Source organism: Triticum urartu, chromosome 4A, assembly GCF_056163025.1.
Source record: "Triticum urartu cultivar PI428250 chromosome 4A, HENAU_Tu73, whole genome shotgun sequence".
Classification (NCBI taxonomy): Eukaryota; Viridiplantae; Streptophyta; class Magnoliopsida; order Poales; family Poaceae; genus Triticum; species Triticum urartu.
The window spans coordinates 262,171,009-262,196,923 of NC_141876.1; the positions used below are offsets into that span (position 1 = coordinate 262,171,009).

At 48.7% G+C, this 25,915-nt stretch overlaps 1 protein-coding gene and 1 pseudogene across 1 annotated transcript; both read left to right on the plus strand.

The window, feature by feature from the left end:
• The first annotated feature begins 1,042 nt into the window (after positions 1-1,042).
• LOC125551520 (uncharacterized) lies at positions 1,043-4,590 on the plus strand. Its single transcript, XM_048714778.2, has 4 exons — positions 1,043-1,287; positions 1,823-1,899; positions 3,829-3,916; positions 3,991-4,590. The coding sequence occupies exons 1-4, from the start codon at positions 1,204-1,206 to the stop codon at positions 4,342-4,344; spliced, it is 603 nt and encodes a 200-aa protein (XP_048570735.1). The 5' UTR covers positions 1,043-1,203; the 3' UTR covers positions 4,345-4,590.
• A 1,086-nt stretch (positions 4,591-5,676) lies between these two features.
• On the plus strand, positions 5,677-8,162 carry LOC125554727 (uncharacterized; annotated as a pseudogene).
• The last annotated feature ends 17,753 nt before the right edge of the window (positions 8,163-25,915 follow it).

Genomic DNA, 25,915 nt, shown 5'->3' on the forward strand with positions numbered 1-25,915 from the left:
TCACGTTCTGGATTTAGATTCGGACTGCACAGACATACCTGACTCAAAACGTCAACAACTTTTTCATACGGACTCCAAATTGGGTGATTCTTTTTTTGTTGGAAAGTAGATTTCGTGCTCTTTCCAACCTCATTGGAATCACCTTTAAATTCGTCTGGAGCATTGAGATATCGACGAAACAATCTGACGCTGCAACAGAATCCGAGTCAAACAACAAGTTCAAAGGTGTTGCACCACCTCCACTTGGGCCCATGAGCCTTGTACGACCTAGGGTTAGTTTTAGTCTGCCTTGGGACGTCCTCCCACCTCCTTGGCCGCCACCCCTTGCTCCTATATAAGTAGATGCATCTAGTAGCTTTTTTTTAGGATTTGTTTAGTTAAAAGTTAGCCATTGCAACTTCGTATACTTCGTTTATGTCCAACGACCAGACCAAGACCGCTTACGGATCCCCACCATTATCAATACTTCATATATATTTGCAATAGTCAGATTGCTTTATCATATTCTTACTCGTTCTTCGATTGCTTGCAGGAATAGACCTTCGTGGTCAGGCTGACCGTGCTTCCGGCATCGTCAGTAACCTCAGGAGATTGGTTTAGCGTTTGCTAAGGCGCAACGTCATGCACGTTTGTAGTCGGATCGTCAAAGTCGTCTCCACCAAATCGATAGTTATTATCTCATCGAAAAATCGGGACACCCTAGCCTCTATCACCTGGCCACCCATCGGGCCGGGCCTACCTAAGCCTGACGCAACAAACCTAGGCCCGAGCCCGGCCCAGTCCGGCCGTCAGGCCTAAAAATCAGGCCCAAGCCTGACTCATCACGTAAAAAGCCCGTCGAGTCTCGGATCGGGCCTCTTCCTTAATCTACGAATACGACAGGCTCGCGCTCAGCCCGGCCCATTGGCAAGGCCGTCCGGGCTGCGTCAGGTTTTTTCGGATCCGGGCTGCCCATGGCCAGGTGTACCGGGGAGCATCGTTGTATGGCACAAGGGCAGATTCGTAAATCGCCATCCTGCTTTCATTTCCTTTTGGTTGTCTCGTCGTCGCTGAGTTCTGAAACCCAAAGCCCCCCTCCCCTCCCCTCCCTTCCCCCGGGCTTAACCACCTCGAGAAAGAGTAAAGCTAGAGAGAAAGCTACATCCCACCGAATCCAACAACCGATAAGGAGGAGGAGGGAGCGAGCGAGCGAGAGAGCTGACGATGCAGCAGGCGATGTCCTTGCCCCCGGGAGCGGTCGGCGCGGTGTCCTCGCCGGCCGGCATCACCACCGAGCAGATCCAAAAGGTTCGATCCGTGCCTCCTTCCTGCTAGGGTTACGCAGATGCTTCCTTCAACCTATTGATTCGACCATAGGCCTCACCTTTTTCGTTCCTGGTTAGAGAAATATCGCCCCTGTGTTTCGAACGAGCCTTGTGGATGAGTGTATACCTATTGATAACTGTATACCTATTTCCTCTATGCAACATCATCTCTGTGTTTCCAAATCATGGACTCGTGATAGTTACATAGAAATAAGTTTAACTCCAAGAGAGTCAACTTCAGAAATCATCCATTCAGTAATCAGTATCCATCTGAACACATTTCTATCCGAAAGACTGGTTCAAGAAATATCAACTATGCTGGCACGATAAAAAAAGAAGAATATATGGGACGGCGCTTCTTCGCGAATGAAGTTTCTTGTGTATAGTTCTTACACAACATTGCAGCAGTGAATGTAAAATTGATGAGTTATGACTGTATGGAATCCTGGCGGTATAGTATGATCATATACTCATTAAATATATATTAACTTCTTACTAACACTTATTTTCTTTTTCAGTATTTGGATGAAAATAAGCAACTTATTTTGGCCATCCTTGAAAATCAGAACCTAGGAAAGTTGGCTGAATGTGCTCAGTAAGTGGCTTGCTAATTTGGTTTAGTGCTTGCAATTACCATATGAAATGTTTATTGTTGGTTTCATATTTTGCGATCAGGGACCTCTCAGGTACTCTTAATTCCTATATACCTCTGTGGGCTCATATTTTATACCTATTACATGCTGTATTGCAGAATGCCCTATACCTGCCATTCCCTGTATACTGTTTTCGAAAAATGTCATTTTCCCGCATCCCCATTACCCATATCCACAACGATGAAACTGCTAATGCATTGATTGACCCTTATCTCTCGTTTTATGTGATGTAGCGTGAAACTGCATAGCTGCCAGTTTTTTCGTTGAAGTTATGTGTATGGCATTCCAAATACAAACCCCTGTCTTTTGTATTCGAGGCATGTTTTGGTCGAAAAATGGTTGACACTATAAAGACAGCAGCTGATTACAAATGAAATAGACGATCTATCTTACATCTGACTCAGATTCGAGGACCATGTCAGTGTCTTTTAACAGCGTCATTGTTATACATGGATCAAAAGGACCTACATTTGGTGTTCCGAGAAGGCCTATAATAAGATACTGTGGAATGTCATGTGGTGAGCCTTGGAGAAACACAAAGTCCCAACAAAGTACATTACGCTCATCAAGGGTATGTATGATAATGGTGTGACAAGTGTTCGAACAAGTTATGGCGACACTGATGACTTTCCGATTAAAATAGGACTGCACCTAGGGTCAGCTTTGAGCCCTTATCTTTTTGCCTTGGTGATGGATGAGATCACAAGGCATATACAAGGAGATATCCCATGGTGTATGCCCTCTGCGGATGATGTAGTGCTAGTCGATGATAGTCGGACGGGGATTAATAGAAAGTAGCTATGGAGACAAACTTTGGAATCGAAATGTTTTAGGCTTAGTAGAAATAAAACTGAGTACACTTTTTTTTGCGGACAATAAAACTGAGTACACGAGGTGCAGTTTCAGTACTACTAAGCATGAGGAGTAGGTTAGCCTTGATGAGCACCTTTCACTATTGATATCGCGTGCCAAATTTGGTTAGCATTGACCTTAGAAGGAAACCTTTCGATATTTGGGGTCAATGCTGAAAAAGGATGGTGATACTGATGAAGAATCAAAGCTGAAAGGATGAAGTGGCGCCAAGCTTTTGGCGTTCTGTGACAGGAGAGTGCCGCAAAAGCTAGAAGGCAGGTTCTATAGGACGGCAATTCAACCTGCAATGTTGTATGGCGTCGAGTGTTGGCCGACTAAAAGGTGACATGTTCAACAGTTGGGTGTCGTGGAAATGTACATGTTGAGATGGATGTGTGGCCACACAAGAAAGTATCGGATCCGGAGTGATGATATGCGTGATAGAGTTGGGTTAGCACCGATTGAAGAGAAGCTTGTCCAACATCGTGTGAGATGGTTTGAGCATATACAGCGCAAGCCTCCGGAAGCTCCAATGCATAGCGGATGGTTAAAGCGTGCTGATAATGTCAAGAGAGGTCGAGTAGACCAAACTTGACATGGGAGGAGTCTGTAAAGAGAGATCCGAAGGACTGGAATATCACCAAAGAACTGGTCATGGATAGGGGCGCGTGGAAGTTAGCTATCCACGTGCTAGAACCATGAGTTGGTTTTGATATGTTATGGGTTTCAGCTCTAGCCTACCCCAACTTGTTTGGGACTAAAGGCTTTGTTGTTGTTGTTGTTGTTGTTGTTGTTGTTGTTGTTGTTGTTATTGGGTTAAGGACCCCATATGCCTTTCTAGTTTTGGTTGTCAGTTGATAGGGCTATACCAAAAGCTTGTAATGTAGTTTCTGGTACAGAGAAGCAGCCATTGTGGTCATCATATGATGTGCCTACCTTACGCAAATGCTTCCCTATAAATGGATGTGTGATATTGATGATGCGTTTAGAATAACAGTGTTTATGCTCTGGACTTTCAGGTATCAAGCTCAACTCCAAAAGAATCTCTTGTATCTAGCTGCTATCGCGGATGCCCAACCACCACAGAACCCTACAAGTCACCCTCAGGTTAGTCTGTGTACTCAGTTATCCATTTTGCGAAAAGATGGTCTGTGGTGCTCAGTTATTTATTTTGCAAACAGATGGTGCAGCCTGGTAGTATGCAAGGTGCAGGGCATTACATGTCACAAGTACCAATGTTCCCTCCAAGAACGCCTTTAACCCCACAGCAGATGCAAGAGCAGCAGCACCAGCAGCTTCAGCAGCAGCAAGCCCAGGCCCTTTCTTTCCCCGCCCAGGTGGTCATGAGACCAGGCACCGTCAATGGCATGCAGCAGCCTATGCAAGCAGCCGGCGACCTCCAGCCAGCAGCAGCACCTGGAGGGAGCAAGCAGGACGCCGCAGTGGCTGGGGCCAGCTCGGAACCATCTGGCACCAAGAGCCACAAGAACGCGGGAGCAGAGGAGGTGGGCGCTGATGTAGCAGAACAATCCTAAGCTGTTAGTGTTAGGCAAAAATAACGCCATGTATGTATACTATAAGAAAGAAAGAAAGCCCGTCTGCTCGTAGAAGGCTCGTTTTATCATGAAGGCTCGTTTAGAACAAGCTTTTAGATTGATGATGATCATGATGGTGTGTTCTGTCCGGGATTGTTATCTCGCTCTAAGTTGTTGTAGGCTTGTAGCAATTGTGGAATAACTCGCCAGCCCGTTGTCCAAGTCAGATGGTTTACCTTTTGTTTACTCCGCTAGTATTTGCTTGCTATGACAAGTGAAATAGTGAGTGAATGGTCAGTGTGGTGGACGTTTTTCTCGGTTATCTGGTGATACAACCCAAGTTGCAACTTTTTCAGGCAAATTACCCACTGGAATTCTGGAAAGGCAAAAATCCTCGACGCACGCGTTAAATGTATCCGTTGGAGCTCCCCGGGCTCTCGTCCCCGCGCGCGGCACCCGGCCGCCCCGCCCTGCCGGCGGTCTGCTGCCCCCTCCCCCCTTCCGGCCGGTGCGCCTGGCCCCGGGCCCTCCCTGGTTCTTCTCTGAGGCGCAGAGGCTGCTGCTTCTGGGTGCGGCGCCTCCTCCTGTCCCCTGCTCCCCTCCTGCTGCTGCGCTCGCCTTGGGGTGCACGTCGGCGTCCGTCTCCCCTGCGCGCGCGCCGTGCTCGTCGGGCGAATCTAGCGATTTTGTCCTGGACTCGGCCCCCTTGCCTGTTGGCATTGATGAGGGGGGTGAGTTCGTTCCGGGCTCGGCTGCTCCGCCCCCCCGGGCTTTGTTGGGGCTTCACCCTCCTCTGCGCGCATTCAAGTCTCCGCGGCCGCGCCGGACGCCTTCAATGCGGCCACCCGCCTCCGCTCCATTATCACCATCCCCCCTCGCCCATCCCGGCTCGTCAATGCGGCGTCAGGATGCGTCCTCGCGCCACGGCCTGTCTCGTCCGCTCCTCGGGAGGAGGAGGGCTGGACTTTCGTGCTGCGGCAGCGCCGCCCTCGACGGGACGCGCCTTCAAGCCAGGCGTCTGCCGTCCCGTCCCATCCCGCGCCGAGCGGCCTCGACGAGCAACGCCGAGCCAGTTTCATCCGCTTCAAAAAGCGCACGGAGGGGCGCTGCTCTCGCTGTCTCGCCCCCAAACACCACCGCTCCTCTGCCTGTCGCGACCCTGTGCGCTACCTCTCCTGCAACCTCTCGGGCCACATCGAGCGCAGCTGCCCCCTGCGGCGTGCGTCCAAGCAGCGTCCGGCCTCCCCGCCTGCGGCCCCTCCGCCGCGCCGCTCGCCCGACGATTCGGCCGCGCGTTCCTGGGCTGAGGTTGTCGCCTCCCCGTCCGCTCCCCCTCCCCGCGCTGGGATGGCTCGCGCTTCCGCCGGCATTGGGGCGTCGGACGCTCGCCCCGAGGAGGACTCGTGCTTCATCCCGTCCTCATTCGACATGGACCGTGACATGCTTGAGTGGGAACAGACGGCGGCCATCGCCTGGGCCATCAACGCGCCGCGGCGGCTCGTCGCGCTGGACGTCGATCGCGCCATCCGGAAGCAATTCCGGCTCAGCCACGGGGACGTGGATGTCACCCCGTACCACCCAGTGAAGTTCCTCGTCAAGTTCGAGCACAAGGCCCAGTGCGACGTGGCGCTTGCCGCGGGTCACATGCGTGCTGCCGACGCCATTGTCCACATCAGGCCGTGGCGTCCTCTGGAGCGCGCGTTCGGGGCCGCCCTCAACTACCGAGTGCACCTGTGCTTGGAGAACGTCCCTGACTACGCGTGGACGCCGTCTGTCGCCGAGCGCATCATCGGCCGGCGCTACTCCCTGGATCGCCTCGAAGACCACTCCGTGCTCCGGACAAACTCCGTGACGCTCGACCTCTGGGCCTGGACGGCAGACCCAAACCTCATCCCCAAGGTCATCTGGCTAACATTCACCACCCGTCCATCCGGCGGCCTGCAGGTGTTCGCCAATGTGGCGAGGCCGTCCGGTTGCAAGCGTGGCGCAACCTTCAGGGTGTTGGTTCACTTGGACATGGTGGAGGACCACTCCAATGCTCCCCTGGACTGCTACACCTCTGACAATCGCGCTGAGGCGTTCAGCCCTCCCAGGCTGCCGCTGGAGTGGCACATGGAGTGCGTCGACGGTGTTCCGCCGCCTCTTGGAGCCACCCTTGCCCTCCCTGACATGGGAGGCAGCTCACGGGCTGCTGCTCCGCGTCGCCGAGACCGGGGATGACCACCCCCGATAGATGCCGCGGTGCCGGGACGACAGCGATGACTGGCACGGCGGCGGCGGCCGGGACGGACGCGGCCTTGGACGGGCGCAGGGAGCGCACCCACTCACCTCGACGTCGCGACGTGGATTCGGCGCGTCATGGACGTCGCCGTGCGGGCTCTCCCGTGGGCGCTGCGTCTCCTGTCATGGCGATGGAGGTCGACCCGGTGGCATGCGGCAGGCTGCACCTTCTGTCCGACGGCGGCGCTCCTGCGGGGCCTCACCTCCCGCTGGTGGACCATGCCCGCCTACTTCGGTCCGAGCTGTCGGCGGCTATCGACACCGCGCTCGCTCCGCTGCGCTCGGAATTCTCTGCCATGCGTCGGTGGCTGGCCGACCTTGCTGAAAGGGTGGAGGGTGCCTTCGTCAAGCTCGGTTCAACCACTGGTGGCCCGGCCAACCCATCCTTGCTGGCTGGCGCGGCTGTTGGCGTGGCGGAGGCGGGTTCGGCGGTGCCCGCCCTGCCTACGCTGTCGGCCTGCTTCGCAGGACTCGCCTTGTCCCCGGAGGTGCGGAGCCTCGACACGTCGGGGGTTGAAGCCTGGTCCGCCCCTGATCCGCCATCGACCGTTGATGCTTCGCCTCTGGCCCGGCCTGTCGACGCCGACCGCACGATGTACAACGCTGGGGGTGACCCTGTCGGGCTCCTTGTTGTTGTGCCTCCCTCCACCGCCCCTCGTGATCAGGCCTGAGCCGGTCGCCGTCCACACGGTCAATGCAGCTGGGAGTGGCCCGACGGAGATCCTCGTCGCCGCGACCCCCTCCCCCCCACCGTCATGGTCGGGCCTGGGACGGACGCCACCGACCCGGTCGGAGCACTCACGCTGTTGGCAAATGCCTGCCCTGAACCCGCCGTCATTGTTGCCCCGGCAGCTGCTACGGACGTGCCTCCGATTGGGAACCCCCTGGAGTCTTTCCTCGCCAGCGTTGCCGGGGAGCCGCCCGCCCCGTTGCTGTCTACTCCGGCCACCCGTAGGAGCAAGGGGGGCGTGTCGGTCTCGCCTGCTCGTCGTAGCGCCCGGCTCGACAAAAAGAAGGAAAAAGCCCCGCTCGGGGCTGCTACGGAGGCGATCCAGGAGCTCATTGCCAAGGTCTGTGGTGTACTGGACCCGTCTGTTGGATACGACGAGAAGGCCAAGCAGGCCTACCTCGACATGTTCAGCACCCCGCTCGCGGCCCCCGTGGTCCAGGCTACTGCTGGACTGGTAGCGCACGCCAAGATATCACCCAAAAGAAGGCGCAGAAGAACAAGAAGAAGGCCGCCCAGGAGGTTGCAAAAGCTGTTGCCCAGGTCGCTAATGTGTAGGCTCCCTAGCTGCCGTTGCTTGTTGGGCTTCTATCCTACGAGCATGATGTATCACCGTTCCTTTCTTGCTCTTCGTTTTAGTCGTCCAGAACCATGTATCATCGCGACCGGAGGTCGTCTATCTTCCCTGCATTGTGTCACCAAGCTCAAGTCTGCTAGCTGCACTTCACTCTGTTTCATTCTTTTTCCTCGGCGCCTCCTGAAGTCTACATCCACCGTGCTACTTTTAAGTTTCCCATATGGCGCAATCTGACGTAAAAATCATCTGCTGGAACGTCTGCGGACTTAACTCGCGCGCTCGCCGTGACGCCGTTTGCGATATCGTTCGCGACTCCCACGCCCCCATCGTCTGTCTCCAAGAGGCGAAGCTACAACTAGTTGACAACTCCATTGTCAGGGAGATGCTTGGCCCTTGCTTCACCGCCAACTACTTTGTCTTGCCTGCAACCGGCACTAGAGGAGGAATGATCTTGGCCGCGTCAGACCGTTTCTTCGCGCTGTCAGACTGCCAGACTACGCCGGGCACCATCTCCGCCTCTGTCTCCATGCTAAATGATCGCATTGCTTGGACCATAACTTGCGTCTATGGTCCTCAGGGTGAGTCGGAGAAGGTGGCATTCATTGAGGAGTTGAGGGCTCTCTCTGCCACGACTGGAAGGCAGTGGCTTCTTTTGGGGGATTTCAATCTGATCACTAAAGCGGCGGACAAGAGCAACGCCAACATCAATCGCCGTCTCATTGGGAAATTCCGCGGGGCCCTTGACTTCATGCAGCTAAAAGAGCTACGTATGTGTGGGAGGCTGTAAGTGCATCTAGTGCCACCCCTAGTTGGTTTTGGAGTATTGACGACAAACCTAGTTGAGGGACTAATGTGTTTGTGAGAATTGCAGGATAACACAGGTAGAAGTCCCTCATTGATTTGGTTTTCCTACCAGAGATGACCCCTAAAAATGTATGAAGACATTGAGGTCAAAGGTGGTATATGAAGATATTCACATTGAAGACTATGACAAGAGAAGACATCGCATGAAGCATATGGAGCTCGATGACTTAGATCTTTCGTAGTTCTTTTTCTTCTTTGTTGAGTCATAGGAACCACCGTACTGTTAAGTGGGGTCCAAGAGAACCAGTCAAAATGACTGAAGTGATGCTTAACCAAAACCTATGTCTTCGAGTGAAGACTATGAGAGCGAATCTTGTCCAGAGTCGGACAAGCCAGCTTTGCTTGTAGCCCAAGTAAAGTTGCCGTGTGAGTTTGAAATCTGACCGTTGGAACACGTGTCAGTTCCTTAGTGACCCAGGGTCATTCCGGACAAATCAGGCCGGGTTGCCTAGTGGCTATAAATAGCCCACCCCCTACAACCATAAATGGTTGGCTGCTCAGAGTTAGTGTACGGCTTTTGTCGTTTGAGAGCAACCCACCTCGAAGCCTTTGAGAGAGAATTCCTTGCGAGGATAAAGCCCTAACCACCCAGAGCCAAAGAGAATTAGGCATCACTTAAGTCTTCTTGTCTGTGTGATCTGAAGACTTATTACACTTGAGGACTGTGAATCCTCCAGCCGGTTAGGCGTCGCGTTCTGAGCATCCAAGAGACATTGTGGATCGCCGGTGAACGAAGTCTGTGAAGGTTTGGGAGTCTACCTTGAAGACTTACCAGAGTGATTGGGCGAGGTCTGTGTGACCTTAGCTCAAGGGGAATACGGTGAGGACTGGGTGTCCTGAGCTGCGTGTTCAGGACTGGGTGTCCGGGACTGTGTGTCCTCAGGTTTAAATACCTAGCCGCCCTAACCAGACGTACAGTTGTCACAGCAACTGGAACTGGTCCAACAAATCATTGTCTTCAACGTGTTTCATCCTTTCCTTCCCTTTACTCATTGTTGGTCCTTGTGAAGTCATTGTATGATTGCACTATCTTTTATCTTCACTGAGTGACTGCGTGTTCTGTGTGGCTTCATAATATCTTCCTACCTGATCCTTACTACATTGCTGCTATTAGTCATTGTGCTTTCACTCCATTGAATACTTGACTATGGTTTGCCTAGTGTAGTCTACCTTCCGCTGCATGGTAATAGGTTTATTTCTATCGTTTGTCTTCATAACTTCCACGTTTTGAAGACTTTCATAAAAATCGCCTATTCACCCCCCTCTAGTCGATATAACGCACTTTCAATTGGTATCAGAGCAAGGTACTCCCTTGTTCTGTGTGATTCGGTTTAACCACCTGGAGTTTTAGCTATGTCGACTGCAGGGATAATCAAAGTCTCCGCTGCGTGCCCCGTCTTCGATGGAACTGAATATCCCTACTGGAAAAATAAGATGCGCATGCATCTTGAAGCCATTGACGTCGACCTATGGTATGTCGTCAAGAACGGCGTTCCCAAAGCTGGAGAAGGTGTCACTGCTGCTGACGTCAAGAAGTTCGTTCAACTGGACTCTACTGCCAAGAATATCATCTGTGGTCATCTGACCAAAGAACAGTATGGCCGCGTGAGTGCTTTGGAAACATCTAAGCTAGTCTGGGACAGGCTCTCCAAGGTCAACGAAGGCGTCTCAACCCAGAGAGATCAGAGAATCAGTGTCCTTCGCAACCTCTTCAACCACTTCAAGAGAAATGACAATGAGAATGTCCAGCTCACGTTTGATCGACTCACTGACATCACGAATGAGCTTCAAGCCCTTGGCGCTACTGAGATCACCAAGCATGAAGTCGTCAAGACACTACTGAGATCACTTGACAGTTCGTTTGACACCCTAGCCCTGATGATTCAAGAACGTCCTGATTTCAAGACACTCGATCCGTCTGACATACTTGAGAGGCTCAACACACATGAGTTTCAGCTTTCTAAGAAAAGAGATATCTACAGTCCAAACTATGGGCGAACTCGTGCCTTGAAGGCAAAAGCTGTCTCCTCATCTGAAGAAGAATCTGACAGTAGGTCAGATGATCTTGAAGACACTGGAAGGGAACTTGCTATGCTTGTGAAGAAGTTCCAAAAATTCACCAAGAAGAAAGGTTTCAGAAAGTCTTCCCGATCAAGCTCAAGGAATGATGAAGCTTCTGCTCATGACTACAAGAAGAAAACATGTCACAAGTGCAAGAAACCTGGCCACTTCATCTCTGAGTGTCCGCAGTGGGACAATGAGAACAAAAAGAAGAAGAAGAGCAATGAATATGACTCTGACGACAAGAAGAAGAAGAAATACTCAAAGTCTTCTTCCAAGTCTTCCTCAAAGTCTTCATCACACAAGAAGAGCTCATCTAGCAAGGCACGTGCATTTGTTGGCAAGGAAATGGATTCAGAGGAGGAGTCCGCTTCTGAGGAGGCGGAGGTGGAGTCTGAGGAGGAGTCCGATTCTGGCGTCGCAAGTCTGGCTATAGCATACGTTGCCAAGTCCATCTTCAACACTGAAGACAATGACTTCATCACCGACACCGATGCAAATGACAAGGATTACTCCGCTCCTACCTACTGCTTCATGGCACGCGGTGCCAAGGTAAACACACGCACTACTCACTATCAAACATCTAGTGACGATGACTCTGATTGTGGTTCAAAACCCAGCTACAAAACACTTGCTAAAATTGCAACTGAATAACAGAAAGCTATGGAACATATTCAAAAACTGTTAGACAGAAGCGATGATCTGTTAGGTGCTGAAATGACTCGGTCTGAGTCCTTAATTGAAGACATAAAAAATCTTCACGTTAAGTATGAGGAACTTGAAAGTCGTCATGAAACACTCTCAACAACTCATGAAAAACTTTCCTATGATTATCTTCAAAAGAAGCAAGATCTTGAGAAATTGAGAGCGGCTCATGAAGATCTTCAAAAGGAAAACGAGTCACTTCACGCCGAACAGATCAGCTCCTCTCAGGAAGGATTTGAACCACCATGTCTTAAATGCATTGAGCATGATAATGCCTTGCTGAATGTTCTACTGTTGCTACTGTTGCAATATCTTAAACTGTTGATGTGGGAACTAACCCCTCTGCTGAGGATTCCACTGCTATTGCTGATGAGAATGCTAGGTTGAAGACATTGCTTGAAATAGGGATGTACAAAAGTCTTAAAGGGCATCAGACACTATGTGATGTCCTCGAAAAGCAGATCTTGAACCGAAACCCGAGGAAAGAGGATGTTGGGTTCGTAAGAAAATGAATGCTGATGGCTCTTATTGGAAACCTGAGCAGTACCCCAAAACCACATGGGTTGCTGCAAAGGAATCTTCAGCAAATCTATCCAATCTATCTGGCTTCACTTGTGCAAACCCCATTGTCATTGATGAATCCTTTGATGCAAACTATAAACTGTTTAAGAATCAGAATGGTGAAGTGTTTGCCGGGTACATTGGTACTAACTGCAGGAATGGACCGCCTATGAAGAAGATCTGGGTTCCGAAAAAGTGTCTGGAGAATCTTCCTGTGAATGTCATCATGACACCACACGTGAAGAAGACAAACCTCAGACCACAGGCTTCATACGGTCCAAAGGCTTCATACAGACAGAGGACTCACCTGAGTCGCACTAACGCAAATGTTTTGCAGGGAAACCATACAGAGGCCTATGAATATGAGCGCGGTTCATCAAACTGCCATGTTCATAAGACCAAGAACTATTCTGCTTATTCTTATGAGTACTATTGTCCGCCTGCAAGACTTTTTGCTAGGGCTCCAAAGCCAAAGTTCTCAGACGCTGCACTTAGACTTATTGCTTCTAAGCCACCCTTGAAGATGTGGGTGGCTAAGAAAGCTTAACTCTCTTTTGCAGGGAAAGGTCTCCAGCAGAAAACCAAAATCGTCTGACGCTATTGCTGGGGACCTTAAACATCTTGTAGGGCGCAAGATCAAATGCCCGAATGGTCTTACTATGTACTTCGTTCCTGAATCGCTTGCTACTCTCCCCATTAGTCCTAATCTGGATCTAAGATTTCATAACCCACTGGTTCGTCAAATGTTTTTGCTTCACAATTCTCTTCGTGAAGCCTATCCCCCTAACTGCACTGTAGGGTACGACACCAGCGTCTTCAGAATGGATTATTGATAGTGGGTGTACCAATCACATGACTGGCAAAAGAAGCCTTCTTATGGACTCAACCTTACGTCCATCCTACAAGAGTCACATCACATTTGCTGACACTGGTAAAAGTAAGGTATTGGGCCTAGGTAGAGTTGCAATCTCAAAGGATCAACACATGGATAAAGTCATGTTTGTTGAATCCCTTGGCTTCAACTTAATGTCTGTCTCAATGCTTTGCGATTTGAACATGATTGTAATATTTGGAAAATATCGCTGCCTTGTACTAATGGAATCTGACAAGTCTCTAGTATTTGAAGGGTATCGGAAAGATGATTTGTACGTGGTAGATTTCTCGGCAGGACCACAGCTTGCCGTATGTCTTCTAGCAAAAGCTTCAGAATTGTGGCTCTGGCATCGAAGGCTAGGGCATGCTGGCATGAGGAACCTCCACACCCTTGCAAAGAAGAAGCATGTCATAGGCATCGAGGGCGTCAAGTTCAAGAAAGATCACTTATGCGGTGCCTGTGAAGCAGGAAAGATGACGAGGGCCAAACATCCCTCGAAGACAATCATGACAACTACTCGACCCTTCGAACTGCTCCACATGGACCTTTTCGGTCCCACTCATTACTCAACTCTTACTACTACTGCTTGTCTCTATGGCTTTGTCATTGTTGATGATTATTCTAGATATACTTGGGTGCACATAATCCTCTACAAGACTGAAGTGCAGGATGTCTTCAGACGCTTCGCCAATCGAGCAATGAACAACTATGGCGCCAAGATAAAGCACATCAGAAGTGACAATGGCACTGAATTCAAGAACACCGGCCTTGATACATATCTTGATACCTTGGGCATCACACATGAATTCTCAGCCCCGTACACGCCACAGCAGAATGGCGTCGTCGAACGCAAGAACAGAACACTCATTGAGATGGCCCGAACGATGCTTGATGAATACAAGACTCCAAGAAAATTCTGGCCTGAAGCCATTGATACTGCATGCCATACAATCAATCGTGTTTATCTTCACAAGCTTCTGAACAAGACATCTTATGAGCTCCTTACTGGCAAGAAGCCAAATGTCAGTTACTTCAGAGTATTTGGCGCCAAGTGATGGATCAAGGATCCACATCACACTTCAAAATTTGCACCAAAGGCACATGAGGGTTTTATGCTTGGATATGGAAAGGATTCGCACTCCTACAGAGTCTTCAATCTCTTTCATTACAAAGTGGTTGAAACAGTGGATGTGCGGTTTGATGAGACTAACAGTTCACAAAGAGAGCACCTCCCAAATGTGCTAGATGAAGTTCCATCTAGCGAATCAATCAAGCTTTTGGGAACCGGAGAAATCATACCCTCTGAAGCTCAACCTGAAGAGGAACTTATCATCTCCGCACCTGATCAACCTGAAGAAAATGCTCAGCCTGAAGACAATCCCACTAACAATGACAATGATCAGCAAGAGCAAAACCTTCGCCCTGTACATCCTCGTGTTGCCAATGAAGTGCAGATTGAGAGAATCATTGACAGCATCAATGCACCCGGTCCGCTCACTCGATCAAGGGCAACTCAGCTAGCAAATTTCTGTGGGCACTTCGCATTCGTCTCAATAACAGAACCCAAGAAAGTTGAAGAAGCCTTCATGGAACCTGAATGGATTCAAGCTATGCAAGAAGAGCTTCAACAGTTTGAGCTGAATAATGTATGGGAACTGGTTAAGCGTCCTGATCCTCGGAAGCACAACATAATAGGCACCAAATGGATATACCGCAACAAGCAAGATGAGCATGGTCAAGTTGTCAGAAACAAAGCTCGTCTCGTTTCTCAAGGATATACTCAAGTGGAAGGCATTGACTTCGATGAAACATTTGCTCCTGTGGCTAGACTTGAAGCCATACGCATACTGCTGGCCTATGCAAATCATCATAATATACTTCCATATCAAATGGATGTGAAGAGCGCCTTTCTCAATGGCAAGATTGAAGAAGAAGTATATGTTGCACAACCGCCTGGCTTTGAAGATCCAAAACATCCTGACATGGTATACAAGCTCAACAAGGCACTATATGGCCTCAAACAAGCCCCTCGGGCCTGGTATGACACACTCAAACACTTCCTGAAGAGCAAAGGCTTCATACCTGGTTCCCTCGACCCCACTCTCTTCACGAAGACATATGATGGTGAACTGTTTGTGTGCCAAATATATGTGGATGACATTATCTTTGGCTGCACCAATCAGAAGTACAGTGAAGAGTTTGGATATATGATGCAAGAGCAATATCAGATGTCCATGATGGGAGAGCTGAAGTTCTTCCTCGGTCTTCAAATACGACAACAACGCAACGGCATCTTCATATCTCAAGAGAAGTATCTCAAAGATTCCCTGAAGAAGTTCGGTATGCAAGACTGCAAAGGCTTCACGATGCCAATGCCAGCCAAGAATCATCTGGCTCCTGACGACAATGGTAAAGAGTTCGACCAAAAGGTATACCGCTCCATGATTGGTTCTTTGCTTTATCTATGTGCATCTAGGCCAGATATTATGCTTAGTGTTTGCATGTGTGCTCGATTTCAAGCGGCACTAAATGAGTCGCATCACTTAGCTTTGAAGCAAATTCTTCGATATTTGGCTCACACCCCAACTCTAGGATTATGGTATCCAAAGGGCTCAGAGTTTGATCTGGTTGGATTCTCGGATGCTGATTATGCTGGTGACAAAGTGGATCGCAAGTCTACATCAGGCACATGTCACTTTCTGGGACGATCACTTGTATGTTGGTCTTCGAAGAATAAGAACTGTGTATCTCTCTCCACTACTGAATCTGAATACATTGCTGCTAGATCTTGCTGCGCTCAGCTTCTGTGGATGAAGCAAACACTCAATGACTATGGCATTCATCTGAAGCAAGTGCCACTCTACTGCGACAACGAAAGCGCCATCAAGATTGCCAACAACCCAGTTCAGCACTCGAAGACAAAGCACATTAAAATTCGTCATCACTTTCTCAGAGATCATGTTGTGAAGGAAGATATTGATATCATACACGTCAACACTGAAGAGCAATTGGCAGATATCTTCACCAAGCCCTTGGATGAGAAGAGATTTTGCAAGTTATGGTGTGAGCTAAATATCTTGGAATCCTCAAATGTCCTGTGATCAGGCACACATCCTAACACTTATGCATATTGATGACTTAGATGTGCAACACACGAAGTAAAGTATATCTTCAATCAATGAAGACATACATTCTAAGTGTGAATAAATTAATATGGAATTTGACTTCGGAACGCCACGATAATTGTGCGCCATGTCTGGGTCTAATACTTCCTATACGGTGGGTAACGCCACCACCAAAATGTTCTGTTTGAAGTGTTTCACTCATGGCGTTACATTTGCTATGTCCTCACATTTGGTTTAGCTTCAATTTCAACATGTCTTCATGATTATCTTCACTATGTTGATTATATATATATATACTAGTGTTCTGTCCTCTACAGCATTCACTTATAGCTATGTCTTCTTGTTGAATCTTTTGAACTAAGTGAATGTGATCGGACCCTAACCTCTCTATGCTTTCTATCTCAAACTCTATCTCTCCAAATCATATGCATTCTATTGAAACTGTCGAATGTCTTCTCTGCGTCCTTGTCAGCAGAAGATACAGAGACAAACATTAAGTCCGTTTTCAATGCTCATTCCTCCACCTGAAACCGGGAGAAGTGGGAACGACCACCCGACAATCCAGGCGTGCGTGGGACGTGGAACAACCCCCGATATGCTGCATGATGGCCACGTGTTCCTCAGATGTGAATCGCCAGGGGCACCTGTGTAATAACGCAGTGCCGCCCCTGTACCTATAAATACACACCTCACAGCAGTCATTATCCCTTCTTCCACTCCCGCACGAACCCTAGCGCCACCGCTAGCCCTCGACGACGCCAGCGACGAAGCGCTTCGCTGCCGCAACCTCTCTGACGCCGTCTTCACGCCGACCGCGGACATCGTCTTCTCTGCCGTCGCCGTAGGTGTCCTCCGTCGCTAAGTTAGGGCAAGGACAATCGAACTGCTCGGCCTCCTCTTCCACTCCGTCTAGCAGTTCTTTGTGTGGTAAATAAAACTTCCTTTTAACGGCCCCTTTGATCCTATAGCTTTATCACTTTCTACCACAAGCAGTTTCTATTCACACAAGTTGGATCTCTTTCATACTGCATCTCATAACATGCCTAGTACATTCACTTATGCTTCACAAAGTAGTTAGATTCCTCACTTGTACTGATCCGTGGATTCGTACAAATCTGGAACCAACTCCTTATCTATGAGTGAATATCTTTGCACGATGAGGTCAATGTCTTCTAAACTGATTTATCTTCAAAATCTTCTGAGAATGCATATGACCTCTTCCCCTTCCATCGCACCCTAATGCTGTCACAGGTACATGTCCATGGGAGAATCCCTTGGTTCTCATAGTCTGCATTCATTTGCAGAATTCTTACAGCATCACATTGTTGGAAATATGCCCTAGAGGCAATGATAAAATGATTATTATATTTCCTTGTTCATGATAATTGTCTATTATTCATGCTATAATTGTATTATCCGGAAATCGTAATACATGTGTGAATACATAGACCACAATGTGTCTCTAGTGAGCCTCTAGTTGACTAGCTCGTTGATCAATAGATAGTCATGGTTTCCTGACTATGGACATGGGGATGTCATTGATAACGGGATCACATCATTAGGAGAATGATGTGATGGACAAGACCCAATCCTAAGCTTAGCTCAAAGATCGTGTAGTTCGTTTGCTGTAGCTTTTCTGAATGTCAAGTATCATTTCCTTAAACCATGAGATTGTGCAACTCCTGGATACCGTAGGAGTACTTTGGGTGTACCAAACGTCACAACGTAACTGGGTGACTATAAAGGTACATTACAGGTGTCTCTGAAAGTGTCTGTTGGGTTGGCACGAATCGAGACTGGGATTTGTCACTCCGTATGACGAAGAGGTATCTCTGGGCCCACTCGGTAATGCATCATCATAATGAGCTCAAAGTGATCAAGTGGTTGATCACGGGATCATGCATTACGGTACGAGTAAAGTGACTTGCCGGTAACGAGACTGAACAAGGTATTGGGATACCGACGATCGAGTCTCGGGCAAGTAACATACTGATTGACAAAGGGAATTGTATACGGGGTTGCTTGAATCCTCGACATCGTGGTTCATCCGATGAGATCATCGAGGAGCATGTGGGAGCCAACATGGGTATCCAGATCCCGCTGTTGGTTATTGGCCGGAGAGCCGTCTCGGTCATGTCTACATGTCTCCCGAACCCGTAGGGTCTACACACTTAAGGTTCGGTGACGCTAGGGTTGTAGAGATATGAGTATGCAGTAACCCGAAAGTTGTTCGGAGTCCCGGATGAGATCCCGGACGTCACGAGGAGTTCCAGAATGGTCCGGAGGTGAAGAATTATATATAGGAAGTGCAGTTTCGTTCATCGGGAGAGTTTCGGGGGTCACCGGTATTGTACCGGGACCACCGGGAGGGTCCCGGGGGTCCACCGGGTGGGGCCACCCATCCCGGAGGGCCCCATGGGCTGAAGTGGGGAGGGGAACCAGCCCCTGGTGGGCTGGTGCGCCCCCCCTTGGCCCCCCCATGCGCCTAGGGTTGGGAACCCTAGGGGAGGGGGCGCCTCCACTTGCCTTGGGGGGTACTCCACCCCTTGGCCGCCGCCCCCCTAGGAGATCCCATCTCCTAGGGCCGGCGCACCCCCTAGGGGGCCTATATAAGGGGGGGGAGGGAGGGCAGCAACACCTCAAGTCTTCGTGCCTCCCTCTCCCCTGCTACACCTCTCCCTCTCGCAGAAGCTCGACGAAGCCCTGCTGCGTTCACTGCTGCATCCACCACCACGCCGTCGTGCTGCTGGATCTTCATCAACCTCTCCTTCCCCCTTGCTGGATCAAGAAGGAGGAGACGTCATCCGCTCCGTACGTGTGTTGAACGCGGAGGTGCCGTCCGTTCGGCACTTGGTCATCGGTGATTTGGATCACGGCGAGTACGACTCCATCATCCCCGTTCTCTTGAACGCTTCCGCTCGCGATCTACAAGGGTATGTAGATGCACTCTCCTCTCGTTGCTAGTTGACTCCATAGATTGATCTTGGTGAAACGTAGGAATTTTTTTTGTTTTCTGCAACGTTCCCCAACAGTGGCATCATGAGCTAGGTCTATGCGTAGTTACTATGCACGAGTAGAACACAAAGTAGTTGTGGGCGTCAATATTGTCAGTTTGCTTGCCATTACTAGTCTTATCTTGATTCGGCGGCATCGTGGGATGAAGCGGCCCGGACCAACCTTACACGTACGCTTACGTGAGACCGGTTCCACCGACTGACATGCACTAGTTGCATAAGGTGGCTGGCGGGTGTCTGTCTCTCCCACTTTAGTCGGATCAGATTCGATGAACAGGGTCCTTATGAAGGGTAAATAGAAATTGGCAATTCACGTTGTGGTTTTGGCGTAGGTAAGAAAACGTTCTTGCTAGAACCCTATTGCAGCCACGTAAAACTTGCAACAACAATTAGAGGACGTCTAACTTGTTTTTTGCAGCAAGTGTCATGTGATGTGATATGGCCAAAGTTGTGATGAATGATGAATGATATATATGTGATGTATGAGATCATGTTCTTGTAATAGGAATCACGACTTGCATGTCGATGAGTATGACAACCGGCAGGAGCCATATGAGTTGTCTTTATTTTTGTATGACCTGCGTGTCATTGAGAAACGCCATGTAAATTACTTTACTTTATTGCTAAAATGTGTTAGCCATAGTAGTAGAAGTAATAGTTGGCGAGCAACTTCATGGAGACACGATGATGGAGATCATGATGATGGAGATCATGGTGTCATGCCGGTGACAAGATGATCATGGAGCCCAAGATGGAGATCAAAGGAGCTATATGATATTGGCCATATCATGTCACTATTATTTGATTGCATGTGATGTTTATCATGTTTTTGCATCTTGTTTACTTAGAACGACGGTAGTAAATAAGATGATCCCTCATAATAATTTCAAGAAAGTGTTCCCCCTAACTGTGCGCCGTTGCGATAGTTTGTTGTTTCGAAGCACCACGTGATGATCGGGTGTGATAGGTTCCAACGTTCACATACAACGGGTGTAAGACAGATTTACACATGCAAACACTTAGGTTGACTTGACGAGCCTAGCATGTACAGACATGGCCTCGGAACACAGAAGACCGAAAGGTCGAGCATGAGTCGTATAGAAGATACGATCAACATGAAGATGTTCACTGATGTTGACTAGTCCGTCTCACGTGATGATCGGACACGACCTAGTTAACTCGGATCATGTTATACTTAGATGACTGGAGGGATGTCTATCTGAGTGGGAGTTCATTAAATAATTTGATTAGATGAACTTAATTATCATGAACTTAGTCTAAAATCTTTACAATATGTCTTGTAGATCAAATGGCCAACGTTGTCCTCAACTTCAACGCGTTCCTAGAGAAAACCAAGCTGAAAGACGATGGCATCAACTATACGAACTGGGTCCGGAACCTGAGGATCATCCTCATAGCTGCCAAGAAAGATTATGTCCTACGAGCACCGCTAGGTGAAGCACCTGCTTTCCCTGCAGAACAAGACGTTATGAACGCTTGGCAGACACGTGTTGATGATTACTCCCTCGTTCAGTGCGGCATGCTTTACAGCTTAGAACCGGGGCTCCAAAAGCGTTTTGAGCGACACGGAGCATATGAGATGTTCGAAGAGCTGAAAATGGTTTTCCAAGCTCATGCCCGGGTCGAGAGATATGAAGTCTCCGACAAGTTCTTCAGCTGTAAGATGGAGGAAAATAGTTCTGTTAGTGAGCACATACTTAGAATGTCTGGGTTGCATGACCGCTTGACTCAGCTGGGAGTTAATCTCCCGGATGACGCGGTCATTGATAGAATCCTTCAGTCGCTTCCACCGAGCTACAAGAGCTTTGTGATGAACTTCAATATGCAGGGGATGGAAAAGACCATTCCTGAGGTATATTCAATGCTGAAGTCAGCAGAGGTAGAAGTCAAAAAGGAACATCAAGTGTTGATGGTGAATAAAACCACTAAGTTCAAGAAAGGCAAGGGTAAGAAGAACTTCAAGAAGGACGGCAAGGGAGTTGCCGCGCCCGGTAAGCAAGCTGCCGGGAAGAAGCCAAAGAATGGACCCAAGCCCGAGACTGAGTGTTTTTATTGCAAGGGAAGTGGTCACTGGAAGCGGAACTGCCCCAAATACTTAGCGGACAAGAAGGCCGGCATCACGAAAGGTATATGTGATATACATGTAATTGATGTGTACCTTACCAGTACTCGTAGTAGCTCCTGGGTATTTGATATCGGTGCGGTTGCTCACATTTGTAACTCAAAGCAGGAGCTGCGAAATAAGCGGAGACTGGCGAAGGACGAGGTGACGATGCGCGTCGGGAATGGTTCCAAGGTCGATGTGATCGCCGTCGGCACGCTACCTCTACATTTACCTACGGGATTAGTTTTAAACCTCAATAATTGTTATTTAGTGCCAGCTTTGAGCATGAACATTGTATCAGGATCTCGTTTAATTCGAGATGACTACTCATTTAAATCCGAGAATAATGGTTGTTCTATTTATATGAGAGATATGTTTTATGGTCATGCTCCAATGGTGAATGGTTTATTCTTAATGAATCTCGAGCGTAATGTTACACATATTCATAGTGTGAATACCAAAAGATGTAAAGTTGATAATGATAGTCCCACATACTTGTGGCACTGCCGCCTTGGTCACATAGGTGTTAAACGCATGAAGAAGCTCCATGCAGATGGACTTTTAGAGTCTCTTGATTACGAATCATTTGACATGTGCGAACCATGCCTCATGGGTAAAATGACCAAGACTCCGTTCTCAGGAACAATGGAGCGAGCAACCAACTTATTGGAAATCATACATACTGATGTGTGCGGTCCAATGAGTGTTGAGGCTAGCGGTGGCTATCGTTACATTCTCACCCTCACTGATGACTTGAGTAGATATGGGTATGTCTATTTGATGAAACACAAGTCTGAGACCTTTGAAAAGTTCAAGGAATTTCAGAGTGAGGTTGAGAATCAACGTGACAGGAAAATCAAGTTCTCGCGATCAGATCGTGGGGGAGAATACTTGAGTCACGAATTTGGCACACATTTAAGAAAATATGGAATAGTTTCACAACTCACGCCGCCTGGAACACCTCAGCGTAATGGTGTGTCCGAACGTCGTAATCGCACACTATTAGATATGGTGCGATCTATGATGTCTCTTACCGATTTACCGCTATCATTTTGGGGCTATGCTTTAGAGACTGCCGCATTCACTTTAAATAGGGCTCCGTCGAAATCCGTTGAGACGACACCGTATGAATTATGGTTTGGGAAGAAACCTAAGCTGTCGTTTCTAAAAGTTTGGGGATGCGATGCTTATGTCAAGAAACTTCAACCTGAAAAGCTCGAACCCAAGTCGGAAAATGCGTCTTCATAGGATACCCTAAGGAAACCATTAGGTATACCTTCTACCTCAGATCCGAAGGCAAGATCTTCGTTGCCAAGAATGGATCCTTTCTAGAGAAGGAGTTTCTCTCGAAAGAAGTAAGTGGGAGGAAAGTAGAGCTTGATGAAGTACTGCCTCTTGAAGCAGAGAGTAGCGCAGCTCAGGAAAATGTTCCTGTGGTGCCTACACCGATTAGAGAGGAAGTTAATGATGATGATCAAGATACTTCGGATCAAGCTCCTACTGAACTTCATAGGTCCACAAGGACACGTTCTGCACCAGAGTGGTACGGTAACCCTGTCTTGGAAATCATGTTGTTAGACAACGGTGAACCTTCGAACTATGAAGAAGCGATGGCGGGCCCAGATTCCGACAAATGGCTAGAAGCCATGAAATCCGAGATAGGATCCATGTATGAAAATGAAGTATGGACTTTGACTGACTTGCCCGTTGATCGACGAGCCATAGAAACTAAATGGATCTTCAAGAAGAAGACAGACGCGGATGGTAATGTGACCATCTATAAAGCTCGGCTTGTCGCTAAGGGTTATCGACAAGTTCAAGGGGTTGACTACGATGAGACTTTCTCACCCGTAGCGAAGCTGAAGTCCGTCCGAATCATGTTAGCAATTGCCGCATTCTATGATTATGAGATATGGCAAATGGACGTCAAAACGGCATTCCTTAATGGTTTCCTTAAGGAAGAATTGTATATGATGCAGCCGGAAGGTTTTGTCGATCCTAAGAATGCTGAGAAGGTGTGCAAGCTCCAACGCTCGATTTATGGGCTGGTGCAAGCATCTCGGAGTTGGAACATTCGCTTTGATGAGATGATCAAAGCGTTTGGGTTTATGCAGACTTATGGAGAAGCCTGCGTTTACAAGAAAGTGAGTGGGAGCTCTGTAGGATTTCTCATATTATATGTAGATGACATACTTTTGATGGGAAATGATATAGAACTTTTGGACAACATTAAGGCCTACTTGAATAAGAGTTTTTCAATGAAGGACGTTGGGGAAACTGCTTATATATTAGGTATCAAGATCTATAGAGATAGATCAAGACGCCTCATAGGTCTTTCACAAAGCACATACCTTGATAAGATATTGAAGAAGTTCAATATGGATCAGTCTAAGAAGGGGTTCTTGCCTGTGTTGCAAGGTGTGAAATTGAGCTTAGCTCAATGTCCGACCACGGCAGAAGATATAGAAGAGATGAGTGTCATCCCCTATGCCTTAGCCATAGGGTCTATTATGTATGCCATGCTGTGTACCAGACCTGATGTAAACCTTGCCGTAAGTTTGGTAGGAAGGTACCAAAGCAATCCCGGCAAGGAACACTGGACAACAGTCAAGAATATCCTGAAGTACCTGAAAAGGACTAAGGACGTGTTTCTCGTTTATGGAGGTGATGAAGAGCTCGTCGTAAAGGGTTACGTCGACGCTAGCTTCGACACAGATCTGGATGACTCTAAGTCACAAACCGGATACATGTATATTTTGAATGGTGGGGCAGTAAGCTGGTGCAGTTGCAAGCAAAACGTTGTGGCGGGATCTACATGTGAAGCGGAGTACATGGTAGCCTCGGAGGCAGCACACGAAGCAGTCTGGGTGAAGGAGTTCATTACCGACCTAGGAGTCATACCCAATGCGTCGGGGCCGATGACTCTCTTCTGAGACAACACTGGAGCTATTGCCCTTGCCAAGGAGCCCATGTTTCACAGGAAGACTAGGCATATCAAGCGTCGCTTCAACTCCATTCATGAAAGTGTTCAAAATGGAGACATAGAAATTTGTAAAGTACATACGGACCTGAATGTCGCAGCTTCGTTGACTAAACCTCTCCCTAGAGCAAAACATGATCAACACCAGAATTCCATGGGTGTTCGATTCATCACAATGTAAGTAGATGATTGACTCTAGTGCAAGTGGGAGACTGTAGGAAATATGCCCTAGAGGCAATGATAAAATGATTATTATATTTCCTTGTTCATGATAATTGTCTATTATTCATGCTATAATTGTATTATCCGGAAATCGTAATACATGTGTGAATACATAGACCACAATGTGTCTCTAGTGAGCCTCTAGTTGACTAGCTCGTTGATCAACAGATAGTCATGGTTTCCTGACTATGGACATGGGGATGTCATTGATAACGGGATCACATCATTAGGAGAATGATGTGATGGACAAGACCCAATCCTAAGCTTAGCTCAAAGATCGTGTAGTTCGTTTGCTGTAGCTTTTCTGAATGTCAAGTATCATTTCCTTAAACCATGAGATTGTGCAACTCCTGGATACCGTAGGAGTACTTTGGGTGTACCAAACGTCACAACGTAACTGGGTGACTATAAAGGTACATTACAGGTGTCTCTGAAAGTGTCTGTTGGGTTGGCACGAATCGAGACTGGGATTTGTCACTCCGTATGACGAAGAGGTATCTCTGGGCCCACTCGGTAATGCATCATCATAATGAGCTCAAAGTGATCAAGTGGTTGATCACGGGATCATGCATTACGGTACGAGTAAAGTGACTTGCCGGTAACGAGACTGAACAAGGTATTGGGATAGCGACGATCGAGTCTCGGGCAAGTAACATATCGATTGACAAAGGGAATTGTATACGGGGTTGCTTGAATCCTCGACATCATGGTTCATCCGATGAGATCATCGAGGAGCATGTGGGAGCCAACATGGGTATCCAGATCCCGCTGTTGGTTATTGGCCGGAGAGCCGTCTCGGTCATGTCTACATGTCTCCCGAACCCGTAGGGTCTACACACTTAAGGTTTGGTGACGCTAGGGTTGTAGAGATATGAGTATGCAGTAACCCGAAAGTTGTTCGGAGTCCCGGATGAGATCCCGGACGTCACTAGGAGTTCCGGAATGGTCCAGAGGTGAAGAATTATATATAGGAAGTGCAGTTTCGGCAATCGGGAGAGTTTTGGGGGTCACCGGTATTGTACCGGGACCACCGGGAGGGTCCCGGGGGTCCACCGGGTGGGGCCACCCATCCCGGAGGGCCCCATGGGCTGAAGTGGGGAGGGGAACCAGCTCCTGGTAGGCTAGTGCGCCCCCCCTTGGTCCCCCCCATGCGCCTAGGGTTGGTAACCCTAGGGGAGGGGGCGCCTCCACTTGCCTTGGGGGGTACTCCACCCCTTGGCCGCCGCCCCCCCTAGGAGATCCCATCTCCTAGGGTCGGCGCACCCCCTAGGGGGCCTATATAAAGGGGGGAGGGAGGGCAACAACACCTCAAGTCTTGGCGCCTCCCTCTCCCCTGCTACACCTCTCCCTCTCGCAGAAGCTCGGCGAAGCCCTGCTGCGTTCACTGCTGCATCCACCACCACGCCGTCGTACTGCTGGATCTTCATCAACCTCTCCTTCCCCTTTGCTGGATCAA